The 21076-nt window shown below is 42.9% G+C and overlaps 2 protein-coding genes across 4 annotated transcripts in view; one reads left to right on the forward strand and one right to left on the reverse strand.

Moving 5' to 3' along the window:
* Positions 1-3631: 3631 nt before the first annotated feature.
* Positions 3632-8756, forward strand: LOC101621099 (schlafen family member 13). Its single transcript, XM_004685032.1, has 4 exons — positions 3632-4682; positions 5657-5776; positions 6996-7710; positions 7937-8756. Exons 1-4 carry the CDS (start codon positions 3632-3634, stop codon positions 8754-8756), a joined length of 2706 nt encoding a protein of 901 aa, XP_004685089.1.
* Positions 8757-13742: 4986 nt separating this feature from the next.
* UNC45B (unc-45 homolog B (C. elegans)) overlaps positions 13743-21076 on the reverse strand; it is a 32983-nt gene continuing 25649 nt past the window's right edge. For 2 of the 3 annotated variants that reach the window (XM_004684479.1, XM_004684480.2), the window contains 4 exons: positions 20895-21010; positions 19978-20095; positions 17105-17260; positions 13743-14598 (listed from right to left, as the gene is read on the reverse strand). In XM_004684479.1, the coding sequence (XP_004684536.1) occupies positions 14338-14598; positions 17105-17260; positions 19978-20095; positions 20895-21010 (651 nt within the window). In that variant the 3' untranslated portion in view covers positions 13743-14337. The remainder of the gene's footprint in view (positions 14599-17104; positions 17261-19977; positions 20096-20894; positions 21011-21076) is intronic. The other variant, XM_004684478.2, reaches the window with a different exon arrangement.

Genomic DNA, 21076 nt, shown 5'->3' on the forward strand with positions numbered 1-21076 from the left:
TTCATAGGATAGTTTTTATTTTGATAATAGTTTTTTTTTACCCAGAGTAGAAACTTTCTGGCTTAATTTAGACCCATTTATTTATATTTGTTTTTGTTTCCCTTGTCATTGGAGGCAAGTCCCCAAACATGTCTCTGTAAGGCTGGTGTTAAGAAACATATCACCTAAGTTTTTTTCCTACATATCTCATGCTTTCAGGTCTTACATTTAAGCCCTTAATTTAAATTGAGCTAACTTCTGTGTATGGTGTAAAATAGTGTCTAATAGTAGACATATTCTTTTGCATGTGACTATCAGAGATCTTTCTTGCTCCATTGTATGCTCTTAACTCCCTTGTCAAAATTAGTTGTCCTTATATGTATAAATTTTTTTCTGGGCTTTCAGTTCTGTTTCATTGATCTGAATCTGATTTTATTCCTATGCCATGCTGTTTTGAATATTACTGCCTTTTAGTATATGTTGACATTGGGGAGTATAATCTCTTCATTAAAAAAAAAGATTTATTTACTTATGCATGCAGAACTGGGGTACAGGCCAGAGGTGCAGCCGAGGTGAGAGGATTCATCAGAGACAGAGTGGGGAACAGAACATGCAGATCAACAAAGTACACTGCTAAGGGGAGCAGCGGGTGAGACAGGAGAGGTCTGCTGTGCCATGTGGATCACCTCTGTGGCAGTGATTGAACTTGCACGAAAGCAGCTGCAGCCAATTTGCAGTGCTGTGTCCTAACCTGTTGTGATACCAGGGAGGACCAATATTTCCATTTTTTGTTCCTTTTTCTCAGGATGTTTTGGCTATTTGGGACCTTTTATAGTGCCAAATAAATGTCATGAAGAATGCACTTGGGGTTTTGATATAGATTGCACTGATTCTATACATTGCTTTCAGTAAGATGGCCCTTTTACCAGTGTTGATTCTTTCAATCCATGAACATGGACTATCATAAAGGTTATATCTTAAGGAAGGGAAAAGTAAGAAAAATCTCTCCCTCCCAACAAGATGGTGCAAAAAAAAAGAGAAAGGTGCAAAAAGGATTAAGTATGCCTTCATTTTAGTTTCCCAAGAGGCCAATTCTATCTCAGTTCATTTTCTCAGTTCATGTTTTCAGTTTCTGCCCAAAACCAGACAGTCCCCACTAGTTCACCCACAACTCTTTGCCCCAGTTGTGATCTGCACTGTCCCAATTTTATCTCACAGATAAATCTGTGTTGGAGGTCTGAGATGTTGCCTCCAATTTCTCTGGTTATTCTCATTCAGTTATTCCGATTACTCACCCACACATACCTGTTTCCCCCCCAGGCCCTCTGCATTCCAACCCCATATTTCCTGCATTTCTTTTTATGTTTATCTAGAAAATTCTAGTATAGGCTTCCATCATAATATACTAGAAATACAAATAGTACCTTATTTACTTCTGACAACACCTCTGTGAGGAGGTTCATTGTCATCATTGACTTTAGCTCAGGAGAAATCAAGTAAGTATAATTAATTACACCATCTATAGGTAATAGAGCTGGGATTTAAACCCAGAGAATTTGGGCCTCGCTGGTGGTGCAAAGGGTTAAATTGAAGCACTATGAAGCCACAGCCACTACAGCAAGCTACGCATGTGGTGCAAAAGACCTCTCCTATTTTTCTCTCAGCAGTGTATTTCTGTTGATTTTGCCTGTTCTGCTCCCCACTCTGTATCTGATGAGTCCTCTCACCCCCTGCACCTTGGATCTGTACCCCTGCTCTTGTGTACATAATAAATAAATCTTTAAAAAAAAATAAACTGGGCCCTCGTTGGTGGCGCAGCGGGGTAAAGCACAGAACTAAGAAGCTAAAGCCACTTCAGCATGAGTTCAAACACTGCTCCGGAGGTCACTACATGGCCCGGCAGACCTCTCCTGACCCGCTCGCTCCCCTCAGCAGTGTACTTCATCCATCTGCCTGTTCTGCTCCCCACTCTGTCTCTGGTGAATCCTCTCACTGCCCCTGCACCTCTGGCCTGTACCCCAGTTCTGTATGCATAAATAAATCTTAAAAAAAACAGAGAATTTGCCTTGTTTATTTAATTTTCTTACATTGTTCATTTTTGTATAATATGTTATTTCTCCCTTTAGGTATAATACCCATAAATCTCCCTCACCTGCGAATCATCATCATAGTCTTCCCTCCCCTGTTATAACCCCTCTTACTCCCCTTTCCTTGCTGTATAACATGCCTGCTAATTTTATGTTTTTTTTTTTCTCTGACCCTTTGCTTGGTCTCCCTACATTACTCCTATAAGTGAAACCATCTGATATTTTACTTTTTCCTTCAGACTTATTTCTGGGGATTCTGACATAATCTTTTCCAGCTCCATCCATCATCCTGTGAATGGAATGAGTTTATCTTTTTTGATTGCTGAGAAGTATTCCATTATGTATATATACCACATCTTTGTGATCTAGTCATCCTTTGAGGGCATTTATTTAGTTTCCAGATCTTAGATATTGTGAATAGTGCTACAGTAAACATAGGATACAGTTGCCATTTTGAAAACAGTTACCAATGAAAAACTATCCCCATGCATTGTTTTGACACTAACTTGTATGGGGCAAGGAAAAAAATCTTAAATTTGAAATTCCCAAGCATCTGTAGGAACATGTAACAAATATCTTGGGAAGAATGTTTCATTGGTTTTAGAATGCAAAACAGAATTACAAATAGAAATTCCTGTGCAAGGATCTAAATTAGTCAAAAAGGTCAGGCTGTAAATGTTCCAGCCTTCATTGTTATCTAACAAATTTCTCCTAAATGTCTTCATTTAGGGATCTATTTCCTTCTGTCAACTATATCAACATCTGCTTCATCTGTCCAGAGTTACTTGAACCTACTAACAAGTCAGGCTTGCCATTTCAAGCCTCAAGGATATAGTGGATCTTTATGAGAAAGGACTCGGCAGAGCTGGGATTTGAACCCAGGAACTCTCTGTTGCCTCTTTCTGCCATATGGTTGGGCCTGTAGATCCTTCCATGCTGATTTGATAGAAGGTGGTGAGTTAGCACCAAGCTGCACCAGCTCAGCAACATCAGACCTTAAAATCTCAGTAGGTGGCCTTGCTCTGGCCTTCCTTGATTCCATATTTCCTCATTTTTTTCTCCTAACTCCTGGCCTTTTTCCATACTTATCCTCTTTGCAGTGTTTTCTTCTTTTACTCAATTCCTAAAGTTGATATTCATTGGACATTGTTCTAAACTGAAATAGTCTTGGTACATATGTAGATAGATGCACCTGCATCTGATACCGCCTGCTCCCAATGCTTCACTGCAGATGACTTCCCCTGGACAATTCCATTGCATCCGTTAGCTCTTACCTCCTGAAAGTCTTACTGAACTCTGCTTTCCAGATGATTTCCGGTATCCCTTTATTATAATTCTATTATGATAACCCACATCACACATGTTTGTAATTGCTCATTAAATTAGTCCCCTCTCTTGCCAGAAAGCCCCTAAAGAGATGGGACTATTGCTTATCCCCTAGCACATATTCTAGACACAAATTACGTATTTTCTAATGAGTGGATGAATGACTTGTAAGCAAGGGTAGTATATTTCTTAGTTGAAATAATGCAAACATTTTAATAGTTTTCAGCTGCAAGATCAGAATGAATAAAAATCATTGTCCTCTGGAGGTGGACCCATCTTACCCAGACTTGGTCATCAATGTGGGAGCAGTAACTCTTGGTGAAGAAAACAGAAATGACCTACAGAAAAATCAGAGAGTGCAAGAGAAGGAGAAAGTCATACAAGCTGCGTGTGCTTTATTAAACTCAGGCGGAGGAGTGATTCTGGTGGAAATGGCAAAAAAAGAAGAACGTTCCATGGAGATGGGACTGGATTTAGAACAGGCTTTGAGAGAACTTATTCAGTCTACAGATTTGCATGATTTTTTTGAGACAGTGCAAAAAGGGACAAGGTTTTACATTTTTGTTAAATCTTGGAGCAATGATATTTGCACCACAGACCATTTGGTTAAGCCCCGTATTTGCAGCCTGAGTTCTTCATTATACAGACGATCTGGCACCTCTGTGTGTTGCTTGAATTCAAGAGAAGCATTAAGCCTCCTAACCAAGAAAAAGGATGTAAAACGTAGTCCAATTAATGAAAACTCTCCCAGCACTGAACATTTGATTTTTGAACAACATCCTGCTAGTCAAGTTTTCCAAATAGACCGTTTTAAATATGGTTATGTCCTGCCTTTTCCTGAGTCCGAATTAGTAGAATTTAAACAATTCTCTACAAAAAGCATCGCAGAATACCTGAAAAAGAGAATTCCAGAGTATGTCCCTGCATTTGCAAACACCAGGGGAGGTTATCTTTTTATTGGAGTGGAAAATAATACTAGGAAAGTCCTGGGATGTGCTAAGGAAAATGTTGACTGTGAGTCTTTGATAGGTGAAATAGAAGTAGCCATTTCCAAGCTGCCCGTTTTCCATTTTTGCTCTTCACAACATCGGATTGATCATTATTTTGAGATCAGATTTGCGAAAGTGTTTCAGCAAGAAAGTCTCTACGGCTATCTCTGTATGATCAAAGTGAAGCCATCCTGCTGTGTGGTGTTCTCCGACACTCCCAGTTCTTGGGTGGTGAAGGATAAGAGAGTCTGTAAGCTAACAGTAAAGGACTGGGTGGACAAGATGGTGGACACAGACCCAAGTAAGAGAGTTTTTTTCTCTTCCTATAGCTTTTCTATGTCCTTCTTCATTCTCTATAATTTTGAACTCCTTACACACATTAAAATTTGCTTTTACTAAATCTCTATGTCTTGCACATATGCAGAGCTTTTATTGAGTGAGGATAAGTCAAAATCAGATATTTTGTGAGTGGTAACTTCCCACTGAAAAAGGAAAGAAATCATAGTTTGGAAATATATTTTTCAGTTGACTGTACATTATTTTAGATCTTCTTGTTGGAATTTGCTGGAAACTCATAATAATGAGTACCTTCTACCTTAGTTTAGCCTGAGGTCAGCTCTTGGGAGGTAGGAGTCATTGTTGGGTGAGGGGTTTGTTTGGCTGAAATTAGTTGAGGTGCATGTGCACATGGTGATGACATTTCAAAAGAGAGTGTTTTCAGTCCATTGCAATTCAAGCAAATAGTTATTCAAACCTAGTAGAGGGAGCATTGTATTTAAGGGAGAAATCATTCAAGATTCAGGAGGGCTCTTTTTGTGGTGAATCTTTGGGAAAATTGACATAGAATTAAGAGAAAGTGAAGAATCTGCCTGTATGCCAAGAGATTATGTTATGTTAAATGGAACATAAATTCTCCTGGTGGTGCAACAAGTTAAAGTGCAGCACTACAGAAGCTACTAGCCTCAGCTGAGTCAGCATGAGTTTAATCCCCAGCCAGAGAGCTGACCCACATGGCGCAGCACACCTCTCCTGACCTGCCCGCTGCTCTCCTCAGTAGTGGACTTCACCTGCCTGTGCTGTTCCCCACTCTGTCTCTGGTGAATCCTCTCACCACCCCCTGCACCTCTAGCCTGTACCCCAGTTCTGTGTACATAAATAAATAAATCTTTTTAAAAAAAATAAACAAATAAATGGAACATAGACACCAACTTATGCTGTCTTTCACAGAATTTTCAGTGGAGAGGAATGAAATCATATGAGTTTTCTTTCTTTCAGAGTTGCTTGAAGCTTTTGAATGTCAACTGAGTATATCCGCCAGCCCTCCAAAATGTAGACCAGTGTTTTCGAAGAAAGGTCTTGAACATAAAAAGGATCTCCAACAATGTTTATTTCCAGGTACTAACCAATCTTTACATTAATAGAGAGAATTTAACACATTTGGTTAAAAGCAAATATGTGGAAAAAGAGAAACCTTTGTACATACTTATTGGAAATGTAAACTGGGGTGGCCATTTTGGAAAGTTAGCTAATTAACCCTAAAAAAGAGAGATGGAAAATTACAATCCAGCAATTCCACTCCTGGGCATCTCCTGAAAAAAAAAATTATATTGCAGCATCAAAAAGGGTGGGATTAAGAAAATATGGTCTATCCATATAGTGGAATACTATTCAGCCACAAAGACATAATGTTACCATTTACACCAAAACAGGAGTTTGAGGGGATTATGTGTAATAAATGAAGTCAGATTGAGAATTACAAATATTGGACATTTACACAGTGGCATTTGACAAAGCCAAAGTATTTACTAAAACTAGTGGACACTAAACAATGATGTGAGTTTTCTGAGGTTATGAAGAAGGGAGGGGAAAGGAGAAGGGGGTCAAAGAGGTATAACGGATGATGGAGGGAGGGAAAAGGGGAATATAATAGAGATTCTGGAACCAGAGTATTTGCTCACTGGCTGTTGTTCTGGGGCAAGTGATATAATTTCTTTGTGCCAGGTTTCCTTACCCTTAAAATGGGGATCAGTAATAATGCTGACCTTATAGGTTTGTTAGGACAATTAAACAAGAAAAGAAAAAAAAGATCCATGTAAGATTGTTTTGTGAATCCAGGTATAAAGAGAGAAAAGGCCATAAACCTCTTAAGGAAGCCTTACTAGATGCCTTCTAGCTCAGAAGTTGCTAAATCTGGCTGATTATCAGAAATACTATCAACAGTAGATAAACATGCAGCTCTCAGTCCCCCACTAAGATTTTACAAGCGTTCAATTTCCAGGGATGGGAGTGGGATACATGCATGCTCTTTTTTCTTATTAGCTTATCAGACAGTTTTTAAATTATAAGCTGCAAGAGTAATTGAATACATGTGTTTACTTTCTCAATAAATTCCATTTTGGTTGGCATCCTCTGCTTCTCCATGAGATATATAAAAGGGTGACTTCATTCATGTCACCTGATTTTCAGGGTACGGGTTAAAGGGACATGAATTAGAAGGAACTTCCCTTAAGTTCTCCAGTTATTTGGAGGGCCTCCCTCTTAAATGTAATATCTGATTTATACAAAATAATGCAAACAATATTTTTGAAATGCATTTTATTTTTTCCATGCCTAGTGTCATCAGGACATCTGCAATATACTCCCGAATCCCTCTGGAAGGAGTTGTGCTTAGAGCATGAAGGACTAGAAAAATTAATAAATAGACAAGTGCAACGTTTCTCCTGGGGAATTTTGATCCTTTCTAGAAGCTGGGCTGTGGACTTGAACTTGCAAGAGAAGGAGGGAGTCATTTGTGATGCTCTGTTGATAGCACCAAACAGCCCCCCAATTCTCTACACCATTTTGCGGGAGAAGGTAACAAAGAAATGCACAGACACTGCCTTTACTTTGAAGCAGAAGCTGGTAAACTTGGGAGGCTACCTCGGGAAGCTGTGCATCAAATCCGAAGTCTTCCACCTGGATCCTGAGGGCAATGCAGAGCACTTGGGAGACTCAAGTTCTTCCATTGACTACCCTGAGTCCTATAAACTGGCAGACACCCAGCAAATGGAAGCCTTGCTGCAGTCCCTCGTGATTGTCTTGCTTGGCTTTACGTCATTCTTGAGTGATGAGCTCGGTTGTGAGGTCTTAAATCTGCTCACACACCAACAGTATGAGATCTTGTCAAAAAACCTCCACAAGACCAAAGAATTGTTTGTCCACGGCTTACCTGGTTCGGGGAAGACCATCATGGCCATGAAGATCATGGAGAAGATCAGAAATGTGTTTCACTGTGAGACAAAGAAAATTCTCTACATTTGTGAGACCCAACCTCTGAGGGATTTTATCAGGTAAACATTTGCCTCTTATTGTCACCACATAAGGTTCAGTGTGAATTCACCGCACACTTTTCAATGCAAATATCCTGTTTCTTAAGAGTTAACGGGGAAATGATCTATGACAATAGTATATATTCAGAGAAGTATGATAGAGTAATTTTCCTCTTTAATTTCCTTTATATGTTGGAGAAAACTGTTTAAAATTGTGAAAAACTGTGTGTTGTTTTAATTTCCACAGCCACAAAAATATCTGCCAGGCAGTGACCCGGAAAACATTCATGAAATATAACTTTGATGATATTCTGCACATCATTATTGATGAAGCCCAGAATTTCCGTACTGAAGATGGGGAGTGGTATAATAAGGCAAAAACCATCACTCGGAGAGAAAAGGATTGCCCAGGAATTCTCTGGATCTTTCTGGACTACTTCCAGACCACTCACATGCACTACAGTGGCCTTCCTGCTCTCTCCTATCAGAACTCAAGAGAAGAGCTCACCAGAATGGTCCGCAATGCGGATCCAATAGCCCATTACCTATGGCAAAACATTGAGGTGATCAGAAAAAACCCCCCACCTAGCATCCCCCGTGGATCACTGGAGATGCTCAGTGAAGCTACGTGGGCTCAGGATGTTTCAGGCAATGTTAAGCACAGGACCTTCTCGGACGTAGAAAAGATGATGGTCTATGTCGCAGAGCGGTGCCAGCATTTCTTCAAGAATGGTTATTCCCCCAGGCATATTGCTGTGCTTCTCAACAAAGCAGAGGTAGTGGAAGAATATAAGGAAAAGCTTGTAAGAGCAATGAGAAGAAGCAGGCATCAGCTGGATGAGGACGCTCATGTGTTGGTACAGATCAAGGATGCCTTACATATCACAGACAATTGTATTGTGTTGGACAGTGTTCGGAGGTTTTCAGGTCTGGAAAGAAACATTGTGTTTGGGATCAACCCAAGGCCAATTGAGCAAGCTATTTTCCACAATCTTCTGCTCTGTCTGGCTTCCAGGGCAAAGAAACATCTGTATCTTTTAACTGATGATGGGAAGATCTCAAACTAGGAAGCCATGCTAAAGCATTCCTTATGTCTCTGCAGTTTTTAAAAGGTATTATATTCTGCTGCTCTTTCTAGCAATGAAATCTTAAAGGCATAACTGGCTTCTGACGTGTTGCTCTGTCCTCCGACTTTTGTCTTGCTATTCATATATTTCTATTGATACTTTTTTTTTTTAAGATTTACTTATTTGTGCATACAGAACTGGAGTACAGGCCAGAGGCTCAGGGGCGGCGAGAGGCTTCACCAGAGACAGAGTGGGGAACAGAATAGGCAGATCATCAAAGTACACTGCTGAGGGGAGCAGCAGGCGGGCCCTGAGAGGTCTGCCATACCATGTGGTCACCTCCAGGGTAGGAGGGACTCGAACTCATACAGAAGTGGCTTTATCTTCTTAGTGCTGTGCTTTAACCCACTGCGCCACCAGGGAGGGCCGATACTCATTTTTTTAAATGGAAAACTTATTTGTGTGTGTGTGCTAAATCAGAAGAGATTTGTTGAGGCTTTGTCCTTTGCCTACACTTGGAAAGACAACAAAAAATATAATTACACTACATTTCTCTATATAGAGTTCAAAATCTGTGGCCCTTTAAATTTACTTTTCATTAATGTTTGTTAAATTGAACTCTTTGTTAAACTGGGCCATTAATAGGGGCCTCCCTGGTGGTGCAAAGGGTGAAGTCTGGGCACTATGAAGCTATCTGCAGCACATGTTCAATCCCATCCAGGGAGCCGAACCACATGGCGTGGCAGACCTTTCCTTTCCCTCCTGCTGCTCTCCTCAGCACTGTATTTCAGTAGAGCGGCCTGTGCTTTTCCTCATTCTGTCTCTGGTGAATCCTCTCACCTCACTCTGCCCCTCTGTACCTCTGGCCTACACCAGTTCTTGTATGCATAAGTAAATAAATCTTAAAAAAAAAAAACAACAAACACTAAAAGAGGGTCAGGTTGGCAATGGCTTCTCAGAAGAATGTTTCATGCAGTAAACAGTGACCCTGCTGAGAAAGTGCAAGCCATGGCTTGTGACCTTTTCTACGCAGTCACTCAGTCCCCTGGGAATGGAAAATAGAGACAAGCGTTTTTTTGCATTTTATATAATTAAGAACTCAGGGAAGATCATGCCCTTGAAACCTTTCTGACAAACTTATTAGAGTCTGAGCTTCATCCAACCCATAAGTGATTGTAGGGGTTTTGGCAGAAAGTCATCAGTGAAGACTGGCTAAAGATCTAAAGTTGAAAACTAAGTTAAGGTAAGGCTGTCCAAATGACTGAGACAAAGCAGAAATTGCAGGCCTAATGGGGAAAACAAGAAGACAACAAGGTGGAAAGTTTGTATATGACCGTATAGGGCATATCTAACAAAAAGATTACCATTTCAAATTGATAGCTCTACTTATAGAAAATTAAGTATAGTTAAAAGTACAAAGAAAAGCACTAGAAACATTGGAAAAGAAGGCAATAATAGAATAGGAAGATTTTTTTAATTTCAGCTTTTTTTTAGGGTAGGAAGAATTTTTAAGATTTTTATATTAAGTTTCTTAAGCTGTCTAAAGAAGAGGATCTCAGAGCAAGTAGTTTTGTATAAAGGTGTGACTTGTTCATTTTCTATTTCCATAAATCTCTCTCCTGTCTTCTACCTCAATATTTTGTTCACTTGCTAGGCAAAATAGGTTTTATTTTGATTTGTTGCTTTCAAAATTCCCACCAAATTTTATACTTAATAGCAGAATGCTGACAGCTTTCTCTTTGAGACAAATCTTCTCTAAGAAGATTTGTTCTTGAAAATCCCCCAGTTAGTAGAAATCACTCTAACCTTTGTTTAGGTATTTTAAGGATAATCTGTTTGGGGATATGATGAAATATGGAGTAAAAGTAATATAACTCCTAAGACGCTGGTGAAGGAAAACAGTGGAAAGGAAGTAGAGCTGCTTCTTGGGTGGGCACTGGGGCCCCTACTTATTATCTTCTTCAGCCTTTTGATTCTCTTTCACTAGCTTGAAACACCCCAGCCAGGTCCAGCACCCCTGGGTGGGGTTGTCTAAGAGGGGCCCCAAGGGTTCTGTTAGATCAGTGAGACAACAAAAAATCAGTTGTGACTAAGCTAAAGGTCTGTGTCGAGGAGGAGAAAGAGAAGGGAGGAGGGAGAGGAGGAAGGAAGAAGAAACACGAGTTGGGAGTCTACAGGCCCAAGAAGGGGAAGGACTGGACCCACAGGTGCTGGGCAGCTGACTAATGAGCCCATCTCTGGGGAGTGGTGGCAAGTAGAGCTCCTGGTTGGCTTTAGTCCAATCTCTACTCTGACTGTTACTCTCACAGGGCACCCTCTGCCACTGTGCCTTGGAATCTCAGGGGACGGATGTTTCTCCATTTTGCCACTGCCAGTACCCTTTTCAGCAAAGTAAATATGCTGATGTCCCCCATGCCCTGTGACCATCAGGTACAGATCTGTGAATGGGGAACTCATCCTGGTGTCACATCACTGCTGCTCTAAGGAACAGGGAATATCAAGCAGATTAAAGGAAGCGAACTAATTAATATTGGCTATTATTTAAGTACCAGAGACTTTCTATCCAGTATTGTATGTCATTTTCACACTTTTTAAATTGTCTTTCAAAATGAAACAGCACTACACAGAAAAATGCACTGATCATGAGCTTGACAACAGTGAAAATACCCAAATTGAAAAATTCATTCTCATTGCCTTCATTGCACACTACTTCACTATTTACTGTAAGTAAATAGTATCCTGACAGTTAATGTCATAGATGGGTTTTGATGCTATATAAATGCAGCCAGCAACCATTCACTCAGTAGATATTCTAGAGGGATATTCTGTAGGTCTAACTTCTTTCACTAAATATGTGATGAATTCACTGAATTGTTTGTAAGCTGGTTCCACATTGTTGCATGTAGCAGTAGTTTGTTCACATACAATGGTATATCATTTTCTGCTCAATAAGTAGGTAACAGTTATCCTTTTTATATGAACTTTGCAGTTATTTCCACTTGGGAGTTATGATGAAAAATGTTGCCTTTGATTGTTCTACGTGTTTATAGATGTGCATAAGTACATAGTTCTTTTGACTGTGTACCTAGAAGTTACTGCTAGGCAGAGATTCCATTTTAGTGGCTGCCAAACACTTTAAGGGAATACTGCCAAATACATTTTCCTAAGTGATGGGAACTGAAAGGAAAAAGGACGGACACCGTGAGTCGTTCACCAGGAAAAGTCCTGGTGTCTTTATTTTCAGCATCAAGCTTATATACCGTAACAAAGGGGGCTACCGTGGCCTGCACCCATTGGCCAGGCCCCAGCTAGGCGGGTGGGAAGTATCAAAAATTATTTACAAAAGAACCTGTAAGCTGGGGTTTTGGGGTCTGTGCCCATGTACGAGGATGGAGACAGCCAGACCCTAGTCAAGGTCGCGGGAGCTTCCTTATCAGCCTGAGGCCCAGAATTGCTAACTAAGCTAAACTGCTAAGCCAAACTGCTTTCCTTCAGGAACAATTTACATTCCAGCCTGCTGTGCATCAGAGTTCTGGCTAGTTACTACACACTGTCAACCACACTGGTTCTATCGGTGTTTTTAATATGAACCATTCTTATGGATCTATAGGGTGTCTCAGTAATTTTGACATTTTTCCTGATAATTAGTGAGGTTGACACTATGAATTGCCTACTTTGCTCCAATTTTATTTTTCTTCAAGACAGACATTACTATCCTTGAATCTGCATTTTCATGCACATTTTAGAAACAATTCATCTCTGTCCCCCCCAAAACTCAAAGCTTGTCATTTCATGGACTCAATAAGTCAGTTTGGGGAGAATTTAGATGTCTACAGTGAGTGATCCAGCCCATGAACATAGGACGAATTCTCACTTATGTTGGTTTTATTTCTCTCAATCATATTGTATAGTTTCCTATGAAAAGTCCTTCAGCATTTTCATCTCATTTATTCCAAGGCATTTTATTGTTTTTTAATATTATAAGTGGCATAATCTTTTAAATTTTAACAATTAAACTTTAATTTCCTGATTGTTACGGTTATATAGAAATACAATTGATTCTTATAAATGGTATCTAAATTCACTTATTACTTCTAAGAGTTTATCTGTAATTTTTTTTCAGATTGTAAAATCCTGTTGTGTGTCTCATTTGAAGGTTTCATTTGTTGATTTTCAATCATTATGCTTTGCAGTATCTGTTCTTGTTTTACTGCACTAACTAGAACCTCCAGTACAAAGTCAAATAGAATTGATAATAACAAGTATTGTTGGCTCATTCTTAATCTCAGGAGATCATTAAATATGATACTGGTCTTAGACTTTATATAGATAATCCTTATTGGATTAAGGAAGTCTCCTATTCTTAATTTACTGAAAATTTTTATCATGAATTATTAAATTTTTTATCAAATGTTTTCATTGTATCTATGAAATAATAATTTTTCCTTAATTCTAATGAGAAATGGAATTTTGCTTAGTTATCTTTTCTGCAATAATTATGAGTTATAGCACTTATGTAAGAATGAAGCTTCTAATCACTGTTTTTCTCACTAAATGGAGAGAGCCTTCCAGAAAATATGGCCAACGTAGAGGAAGTCAAAACTAAGATATGGAGGAGGGATATAAGAGAGATAAGGACACCCACAGGAAAATAATACTGGTGACATTTGAACCTTGGTCTAACAATGTCAGACCTTCCTCTGAGAGCCAAGATATGTGAACTAATAAATTCTTAGGGGGGTGTGTGTGTGTTGAGGGGGGCTTAAATTACTTTGAGTTGGCCCTCCCTGGTGGCACAGAGGGTTAAAGCTCAGCACTGCAAGTGAGCCGCAGCCACAGACCTCTCTCGTCTCGTTTACCACTCAGTGTCCTTTGTGGATCTGCCTGTTCTGCTCCCCACTCTGTCTCTGGTGAAGCCTCTCACCGTCCCTGCACCTCTGACCTGTATCCTAGTTCCGTATGCATAAATAAATAAATCTTTTAAAAAATTACTTTGAGTTGACCTTATATTCATTATGTCCATCTTAATTTGAAGACTTTCCATTCAGATTGCAAAAATCATATCATACCATTGAACATAAATTTTATTTCCATCACAGATATGGGACAAGGCATAGGGTTGGGAGAGCCGAAACATGCAGTTCTGGGCAGCCTTGTCCAAACAGTGTGGGAAAGAGGGTATGAAAACCATCACATCCAGATACAACACCAATAGCCTTTATATTCACACACCTATTAGGTCCCACCTTACCACACAATCCATTTTCTAAAATACAGAACTTCAGCCCATCATGCTGGCCTTTGGAATGGGTACAGAAAGAATTATCCAACCTGTCTTCAAAATCATAGATAAAAATTATTCTAGAGATTTCTGGAATATGACAGATAAAGGGAAACAGGGAACAAGAGAGCCAATGAAACATGCAAACGTCTAGGGCAAATGGATTTACAACTCAGGGAACTATCAAGTTGTTTACTTGGAGACATCATTGTCACTGCTCTGAGCCTTAACTAACATGGCCAGAACCCACAGCTCAGGACTCTGCACAGCCCAGGACCATCCCCAGCATCCTGAGAGTCCCTAAGACACAGGTTTAATGAAGCCATAATCCATGCACTTGATGAGACATTCCCGGGCTGTCTGAACCACTGCTGCCCGCTTCTCATCTGGCTCCTGTTTGCCCACCACCGTCAGGATCTCCAGCAGTTCACTCTCCACCAGCTTTTTGGCCAGCTCAGCATCAGCCTGCAGCAGGTTGTAGGCAATGACCAGGCCTCGGTGTTGGACTGACAGTAGGTCATGCAAGCAAAGCCTCTGGAGGATCTCCAACCACTGAGTTGTCTAGGGGTGGGGAGGGGGAGAAGGAAGGGTGAGAGGGATCAGTGGGGACAGATTTCGGACAAGACAAACAGAAGGCCCAGATTCTGTTCTCTGAAGAGTCAAACACATACCTGGTAATTTGTGTGTAGAACTTGACATGTGCCTCCAAGACCCTTGGGAATAGCTGGGTGATGCCTATTCTCCTTACCTGAGCCAAGGCAGGAATCAGAGAGCTAGAAGCAATTTGATAGAATCCAATCCCTTTGATTGCATTTCAAATGGAGGGTTTGAGGTCCAGAGAGGGGAAGTGACCTAGCCATGGCCATATATCTTAAGATAGTAGAAGCTAAATATCCACCACTCCATGTATGTTTTACGTGTCCTGAGGAGCAATGTGACAGGCCCACTGCATGCCTGAATAGGTTGGTGATCAGAAAGGAGGATTCTAACTCTGGGCGCATAGGCGTACAGTACCTGCTCCTGCCACCCTGGTATCCCCCAAGGCGTGAGCTTAGTCCTGACTTCAAAACTGGTATCAGGATACGAATTCTCCACCCAACCACTGTCTCTCCCCTCAATTGCCAGATGTGAAGCAGCCCAGCTGTTCTGCACAGGAGTACAGGACTCTAGACCTGCAGTTGTTCAGGATGACAGAAATGGAGCTGAGGCTAGAACCAGGAGACTAGGCTCTTCTATTATCAACAGACACACATGGGCAGCTGAGCAGAATGGTCATCAGCATGGGTTTTGGAATCAGAGAGAACAGCTAGTGTTCAGGTCTCACCCACGATTTAGCTAAGTTACAATATTCACTGTCTCCAAGCCTCAGGGGCCTCGGCTGTCCTGCTATGCCTACTCTACTTCTTAATATTGTGATGATTTGCGGAGATGAGTCATTGAAAGCTTTGCATGGGGGCTGCAGCTAGTAAGTGCTCAACAAGTGGACAGGGATGATGATGATTTGAGACACTTATCCAAATATGTCCCCTTTTTTCCTCATACCTGGTACCCTCACCCTCCATTGGTCACCAAGGAGCCCCTTTTACACGCACAGCTCTCATACTGGAGACACAGACACAGAGGGAAGAAGAGAATTATTGGCTCCGGAGCTTCTAAGCAAACTCTGCACTGAGTGTCCTACCACAAGGAAAGTTCCACTTGCTGTGGCAGCATTCAGGGGGAGACTGGATGCTGGTGGGCAACTGATAATGGATCCAGTGCCCATCATTTCCTGGGAAGAGTGGGGCTAAGGGAAGGGGTGATGGAGCCTATTGGATTAGGAGCCAGGCTGGAGGGACTGGTGTCCCACTCCCCAGGGTGTATCACAGTGGACATGAGACTACAGAGGTCCAGTATCCAACATGTGAGGTGGTGCAAAGATGTGCTTGAGCAGCTTCCCAGAGCCCTCGGGATGTCAGTGTGGAGATGCAAATGCAGTTGAGACTTCGAAGCCCCTCAGGGAGAAGGAAGGAGTAGCCAGGAGAGGGTTGGCAATCTTGAAAGTTCTAATCCCTTCTCAACTACATGGCTGTATGGTCTTGAGCCAGCTATTTTTCTACACTCATCTGTAAAGTAGGAATAACAATAATCACCCCACCAGATGGGGTTCTGTGGATGAAATGACTTAATAGATGTGAACACTCAGTACGTTGCCAGGAACACAGTAAGTCCCACTCCCAGTCTACTCAGTCAGTGTCTGGGGAAATGTTCTAAGGAGCCCTCCAGGTGATTCCTGCACAACGTCCAGTTTTGAACAGCTGAAGGGAAGGACTAAAGCCCAACAACTACATAGGATGAGTTATATCCAGTGGGGGGGGGGCAGCCCTACCCTATCTCCATGCCAGGACAACATAAGCCCTGTGGGACTTAGAAAACACACACACACACATACACCATAAGCCATAAAAAAGAACCATAAACCTCTAAAAACCATAAACCTCTAAAAGAGCCTGCCTTTGAAGCAGACTTGGCACATTTGAAATTGAGACATGCACCTTTTTCACCTTCTATGAACATGATACAATGGACTAAGTTTGTTTTGGTGAAATGAAGACAGTGTCATGTGGCAACCCCAGGTCCACGATCATGTATCACCGCCGTTACACCGGCTGCAGTGGCCAGTCCCACCAGAGTTGCTGGTCATCGTGCCCAGTTAGGAAAATCTAAGGTCTCACAGCCAAGCCACAAACTCTTGTTGGCATCAGCCATGTCCTCACTGCTTTGGGGGAGCTCAGGGGCTTCACAGCAGCAGTCAGTGTTACTACTGTTCTTAAGTGATAGCTATAAGCAAAGGCAATGGAGGAAACGACAGTGGGGGACTCGAGCTCGGACACTTGGGGAGTCCAAAGAATGGATGTAAGAGGATGAGAGGTCTAGATTCTCTCCTCTTTGTGTGGTAGCAACAGATACCCAGGGGGCTCGAAAGGGTTACCACGGGAACTGGCCTCCACCCGAGAGAGCCACCCAATGTGGCCTGGGGCGTCTCTGAGCCCACCCAGCTCCTTGGTCCCCCAGGGCCAACTCTTACCACTTGGGTCATCTTGAGGCACAGTTTCTTGTGTGCTGCTGTCAGCATAGCCAGGGCCCCGGCCGCTGCATTCTGCACCTTGTCATCATCCTCCCCACAGAGCAGCACTACCAACTTCAGTCGGTCATTGCCATCAGCCAGAAACCTCTCCTGCACCTATGGGAGGCAGGTATAAGACTCGCGTGTCTAAAGTCATGTTCTCTGACCCAGCTGTGAAACTTTCCCTTGAGCAGTTCACCCATGTCACCTCCCCCAGGAAGTCTTCCCTGATTGGGTGGATGAATGGATAAAGGGGCTACAAGCTCCTCTTACTAAAAACATTAAAGAGAATAAGGGTTCCCCATACAACAGGCTCCATCTCTGTTTGCATTCAGCTCCCCACAGCAGGGCAAAGAGGCAAAGAGGCAGGCGCAGACTCCTGAAGTGTAAAAGACACCTGGAAAGAATGCTTTAGTTTCTTTCAGAGAATACTGGAATGTTTCTCCGAAAACAGATGGAATTTCAGGGTCTGCCACAGAATATCTTTTTAGCCTCTGCAGGCACAGGGAATGCCTGAGTAGTGTGTTGGTATTAAAAAGCTGCTGTGGGCCCTCCCTGGTAGCACAGTGCGTTAAAGCACAGCACTAAGAAGCTAACGCCACTACAGCATAAGTTTGATCCCCACCCTGGAGGTGACCACATGGCGCGGCAGACCTCTCCTGACCTGCCCGCTGCTCCCCTCAGCAGTGTACATCATCGATCTGCCTGTTCTGCTCCCCACTCTGTCTCTGGTGAATCCTCTCACTGCCCCTGCACCTCTGCCCTGTACCCCAGTTCTGTATGCATAAATAAATAAATCTTTTAAAAAAATAATGAAAAAATTAAAAGCTGCTTCAGTCTCCACAGGTGAGAGATAAGGCCTCCCAAGGCCAGAAGAGGCTTCCAGGGCCCAGGGAACTGGCATGTCTCAGCATACTGACCCCTGTGATCAGTAAAATCTGATTGGTAAGTTTAATGGTATTTTATTGAGTTAAGTTTCCTAGATTGGATCAAGTTCCAAGAAGGGTCAAAGGTTGCAGCTGCTCATGGTATGACTGTCCACCTGTGTCTCTCTGGAGCTGAGAGAGGTGGAGCTGAGAGGTGGTCAGTGCCGTTTCCTCCTCCTAGGGGCACACGGGTGACTGGAAAGCAGCTTCTACATGCACTACATCCCCCCACATCTTGCACCATCAACTGGTTCTCTTCAATGGAATGTGAGAGTGAGTGATTGTCACTTCCAGGCCACTGTGCTGGAGCACCTCAGGGTGCTCCCCACTCTTCTGTGGCCTCTCTCCAGGTCACCCTCTGAAAAGAGACCACTCCCAAGGTGAATCAATCAAAGAAGTCTGGATCCCCAAATAACCACTTGGAGCCATGTGATCCCAGTGTGGCAAGAAGTGACATAACTAGAAGTAAACTTCTATCCTGCTGGGCTGCTCTATATTTTGATTCTGGTTGTTGTAGCAGCTGGTGCTCCTGGCGGGGAAGGCTGCACCCCTGCCCACTTTCTCTGCCCTCCCCTTCCCTTGAATATTCTCTGACTCCCACATGGCTGGTAGATGCCCAGCCCGGCCTCAGGCCAGTCCCCTGTTGGGCCTGGGTAGCTTTGAAAGACCAAACTGATGCCATGACAGATTTCAGAATGCTTCTGAACCAGCTAGGCCTAAATTTCAGTTATCAACAAGGTGCCAAGGCTGAGTTTAACTGAAATGTCCTGATCTTGCTCATCCTATAGCAACAGCCAATTAGCAAGTAGGCAAGTAACCAGTACATATCAGGGAAACGCCAGATGTCCTAAGGTATGCAGCCAAGTAGTGAAGGTCACATCTTACATGCATAGATCAACCGGATTAAGACAAGATAACTTTGTTCAATGTCCACAAATCAATGTACTGCTGAGCAAAAACTCCCCTCTGCTGGGCTGAAACTCCCCTCTTCTGTAATAAAAACCCTGCCTGCCCTGAGCTCAGGGCTCTCAACTTCGGCTGCTGCGTCACTGCATGTTGGGAGCCCAGGCTAGAGCTTGCAGTAAAGACTCTCATGTGCTTTGCATCAGAATCGGCTCCTTCGTGGTCTTTGGGAAACTTGAACACTGGCACAACAGCTTGACTTCAACAGGCTACACAGGTTGGGTTTCCCCCCTATAACAGAGACGATCCAAGACTTGAGTCAAGTGCTAAGAGGGAACAGAGTGGATCTCACACTTGGCCTGTCAGGACATGAAGCCCCTCAATTTATATGCTCTGGTCACTCCTAATGAGGCCAGGCCTACAGGCACAGCAGGACACTGGCAGGACAGAAAGGAGACTTTCAGCATCATGTGACTCTTATGTATCCCTTCACTGGCTCATGGGTTCATTGACATGTTCTGAATTCACTTCATGTTTGTAAATCCTGGGATTATTCTGTGAAGAGGTACAAGGCACTGCAGTTTCTATGGAAACTGGGATAGTTCACTGAATGTTACCATTAAGAGTGTTCTAAAATGGCTTATAACTGTTTTTGCATTTCTTCAGTTCTTTATGTGGAACTTCAATAAATGCAAGTGACCACCTGGCCTCTTTATTTCTGTGGAGCCCTAGTCTCATACCTGTATTACTATGCGATGGCTCAGCTCTACATGATATAGAGAAACATTTAATGATAACTTCTATTTCATCCAGCCCAAGCTTCGGGGGTCAAAGCCCCAACCAGGCGTAAATAACATTACTATGTGTGTCTCCCTGTTACCTCTAAAGGGTCCTACAAGGAAAGAGTCGATTCCTGGCTTCTCTGGCAAAATGCTACCTCACAACCATTGTAACAGTCCAAAGGCTCACCCCCGGCCTGACCAGGCCCCAGCCTGAGCCCCTTACCTCCTTGTTCACCACCATGTTGCACATGCACTCAGTGGCCGCCTGCCGCAGCTGGTCATGGTTCTCAAACATGTAGTTCTCAATGTCCGGCAAGGCCTTCTCCTTAAAGATCTTCTGTCTGGAGAGGGAAGGACCGGGAAGAGACATCACTGAGCCCCCTACAGTAAGCACGTGGGGCTTGGGGTTGCCCCAAGAGCCACTGTCCATCCTTGTGGTCCCACATCCCCATTCAGCGAGGCTGGGACAGCTTATGTCCAGCTCTAGATTCCAGCAGGTGCACCAGGGAGCATGAACTAAACCACAGAGCATAGACAGCATCTGGCCTTAGCAATGGGTTCTAGAAAGAACATGTAACACAACTGGAGATTCTTAGGTTTAGCTATTAGGGAAGAGAAGTTTCCTTCCTGATGAATATGAAGCAAAGAAGGTATGAGGTCTGGAGCTGCCCCTGGCTATGAGAGAGGGAAAGGCCCTCTGAAGGGGAGAACATGGACAGGAGAGGAGGGGAGAACAAGCCCCTGGGACAGTTTAGCCCTGGCCTCAAGCCACGCCTGAATTGGGTTGCTAGGACTTTTCATTTACGTAAGTCAACAAGTTCCCTTTACACTTAATTCAGCTGGGGTTAACTTCTTGCCACTTGCAATCAAAAGACTCCAGCATACTCCACTCCACTGCTTCTGAGAAGGAATACACTTCAGCTCTTTCACTAGTTTAGAAAGAAGTGTCTTTACAATCTCCATTGGCTTTATGTAGTTGCTATGAGGTTTTTCCCAAAAGTCCCTCCTACTGTCATTTCTTTGAGTGCCTCTGGGCCTGTCCTCAAAGAAGAGCACTTTTCTCACATGATGTGTATGAAATTTCATACAGTGCTTTTAGGGGACACCTCTCCCACCCCTACACCCTCCACGTCCACTCACCGGAGTTTGTCACTCCGCCCAGACAGATTGGTGAGGCCTAGGAGAGCCTCATAGTTCTGCAACCCATCCCTCTGCGTGTCCAGGAGACTCACGAGGGGCCGTACCACCTCGTACACCTGTGGAAGGGACGAGACCATGGGTCCATGGGGTCCACACTCCCTTAGTTCCTAACACTTAAGGTG

Source organism: Condylura cristata, unplaced genomic scaffold, assembly GCF_000260355.1.
Source record: "Condylura cristata isolate star-nosed mole 26May11 unplaced genomic scaffold, ConCri1.0 scaffold00017, whole genome shotgun sequence".
NCBI lineage: Eukaryota > Metazoa > Chordata > Mammalia > Eulipotyphla > Talpidae > Condylura > Condylura cristata.

Bases quoted from the DNA above. Each gene is read 5' to 3' on its own strand.
- LOC101621099 (XM_004685032.1), top strand. From the start codon at position 3,632: ATGAATAAAAATCATTGTCCTCTGGAGGTGGACCCATCTTACCCAGAC. The intron at 5,777-6,995 runs GTACTAACCAAT...TTCCATGCCTAG, and splicing joins CCAACAATGTTTATTTCCAG to TGTCATCAGGACATCTGCAA. The intron at 7,711-7,936 runs GTAAACATTTGC...TAATTTCCACAG, and splicing joins CCTCTGAGGGATTTTATCAG to CCACAAAAATATCTGCCAGG.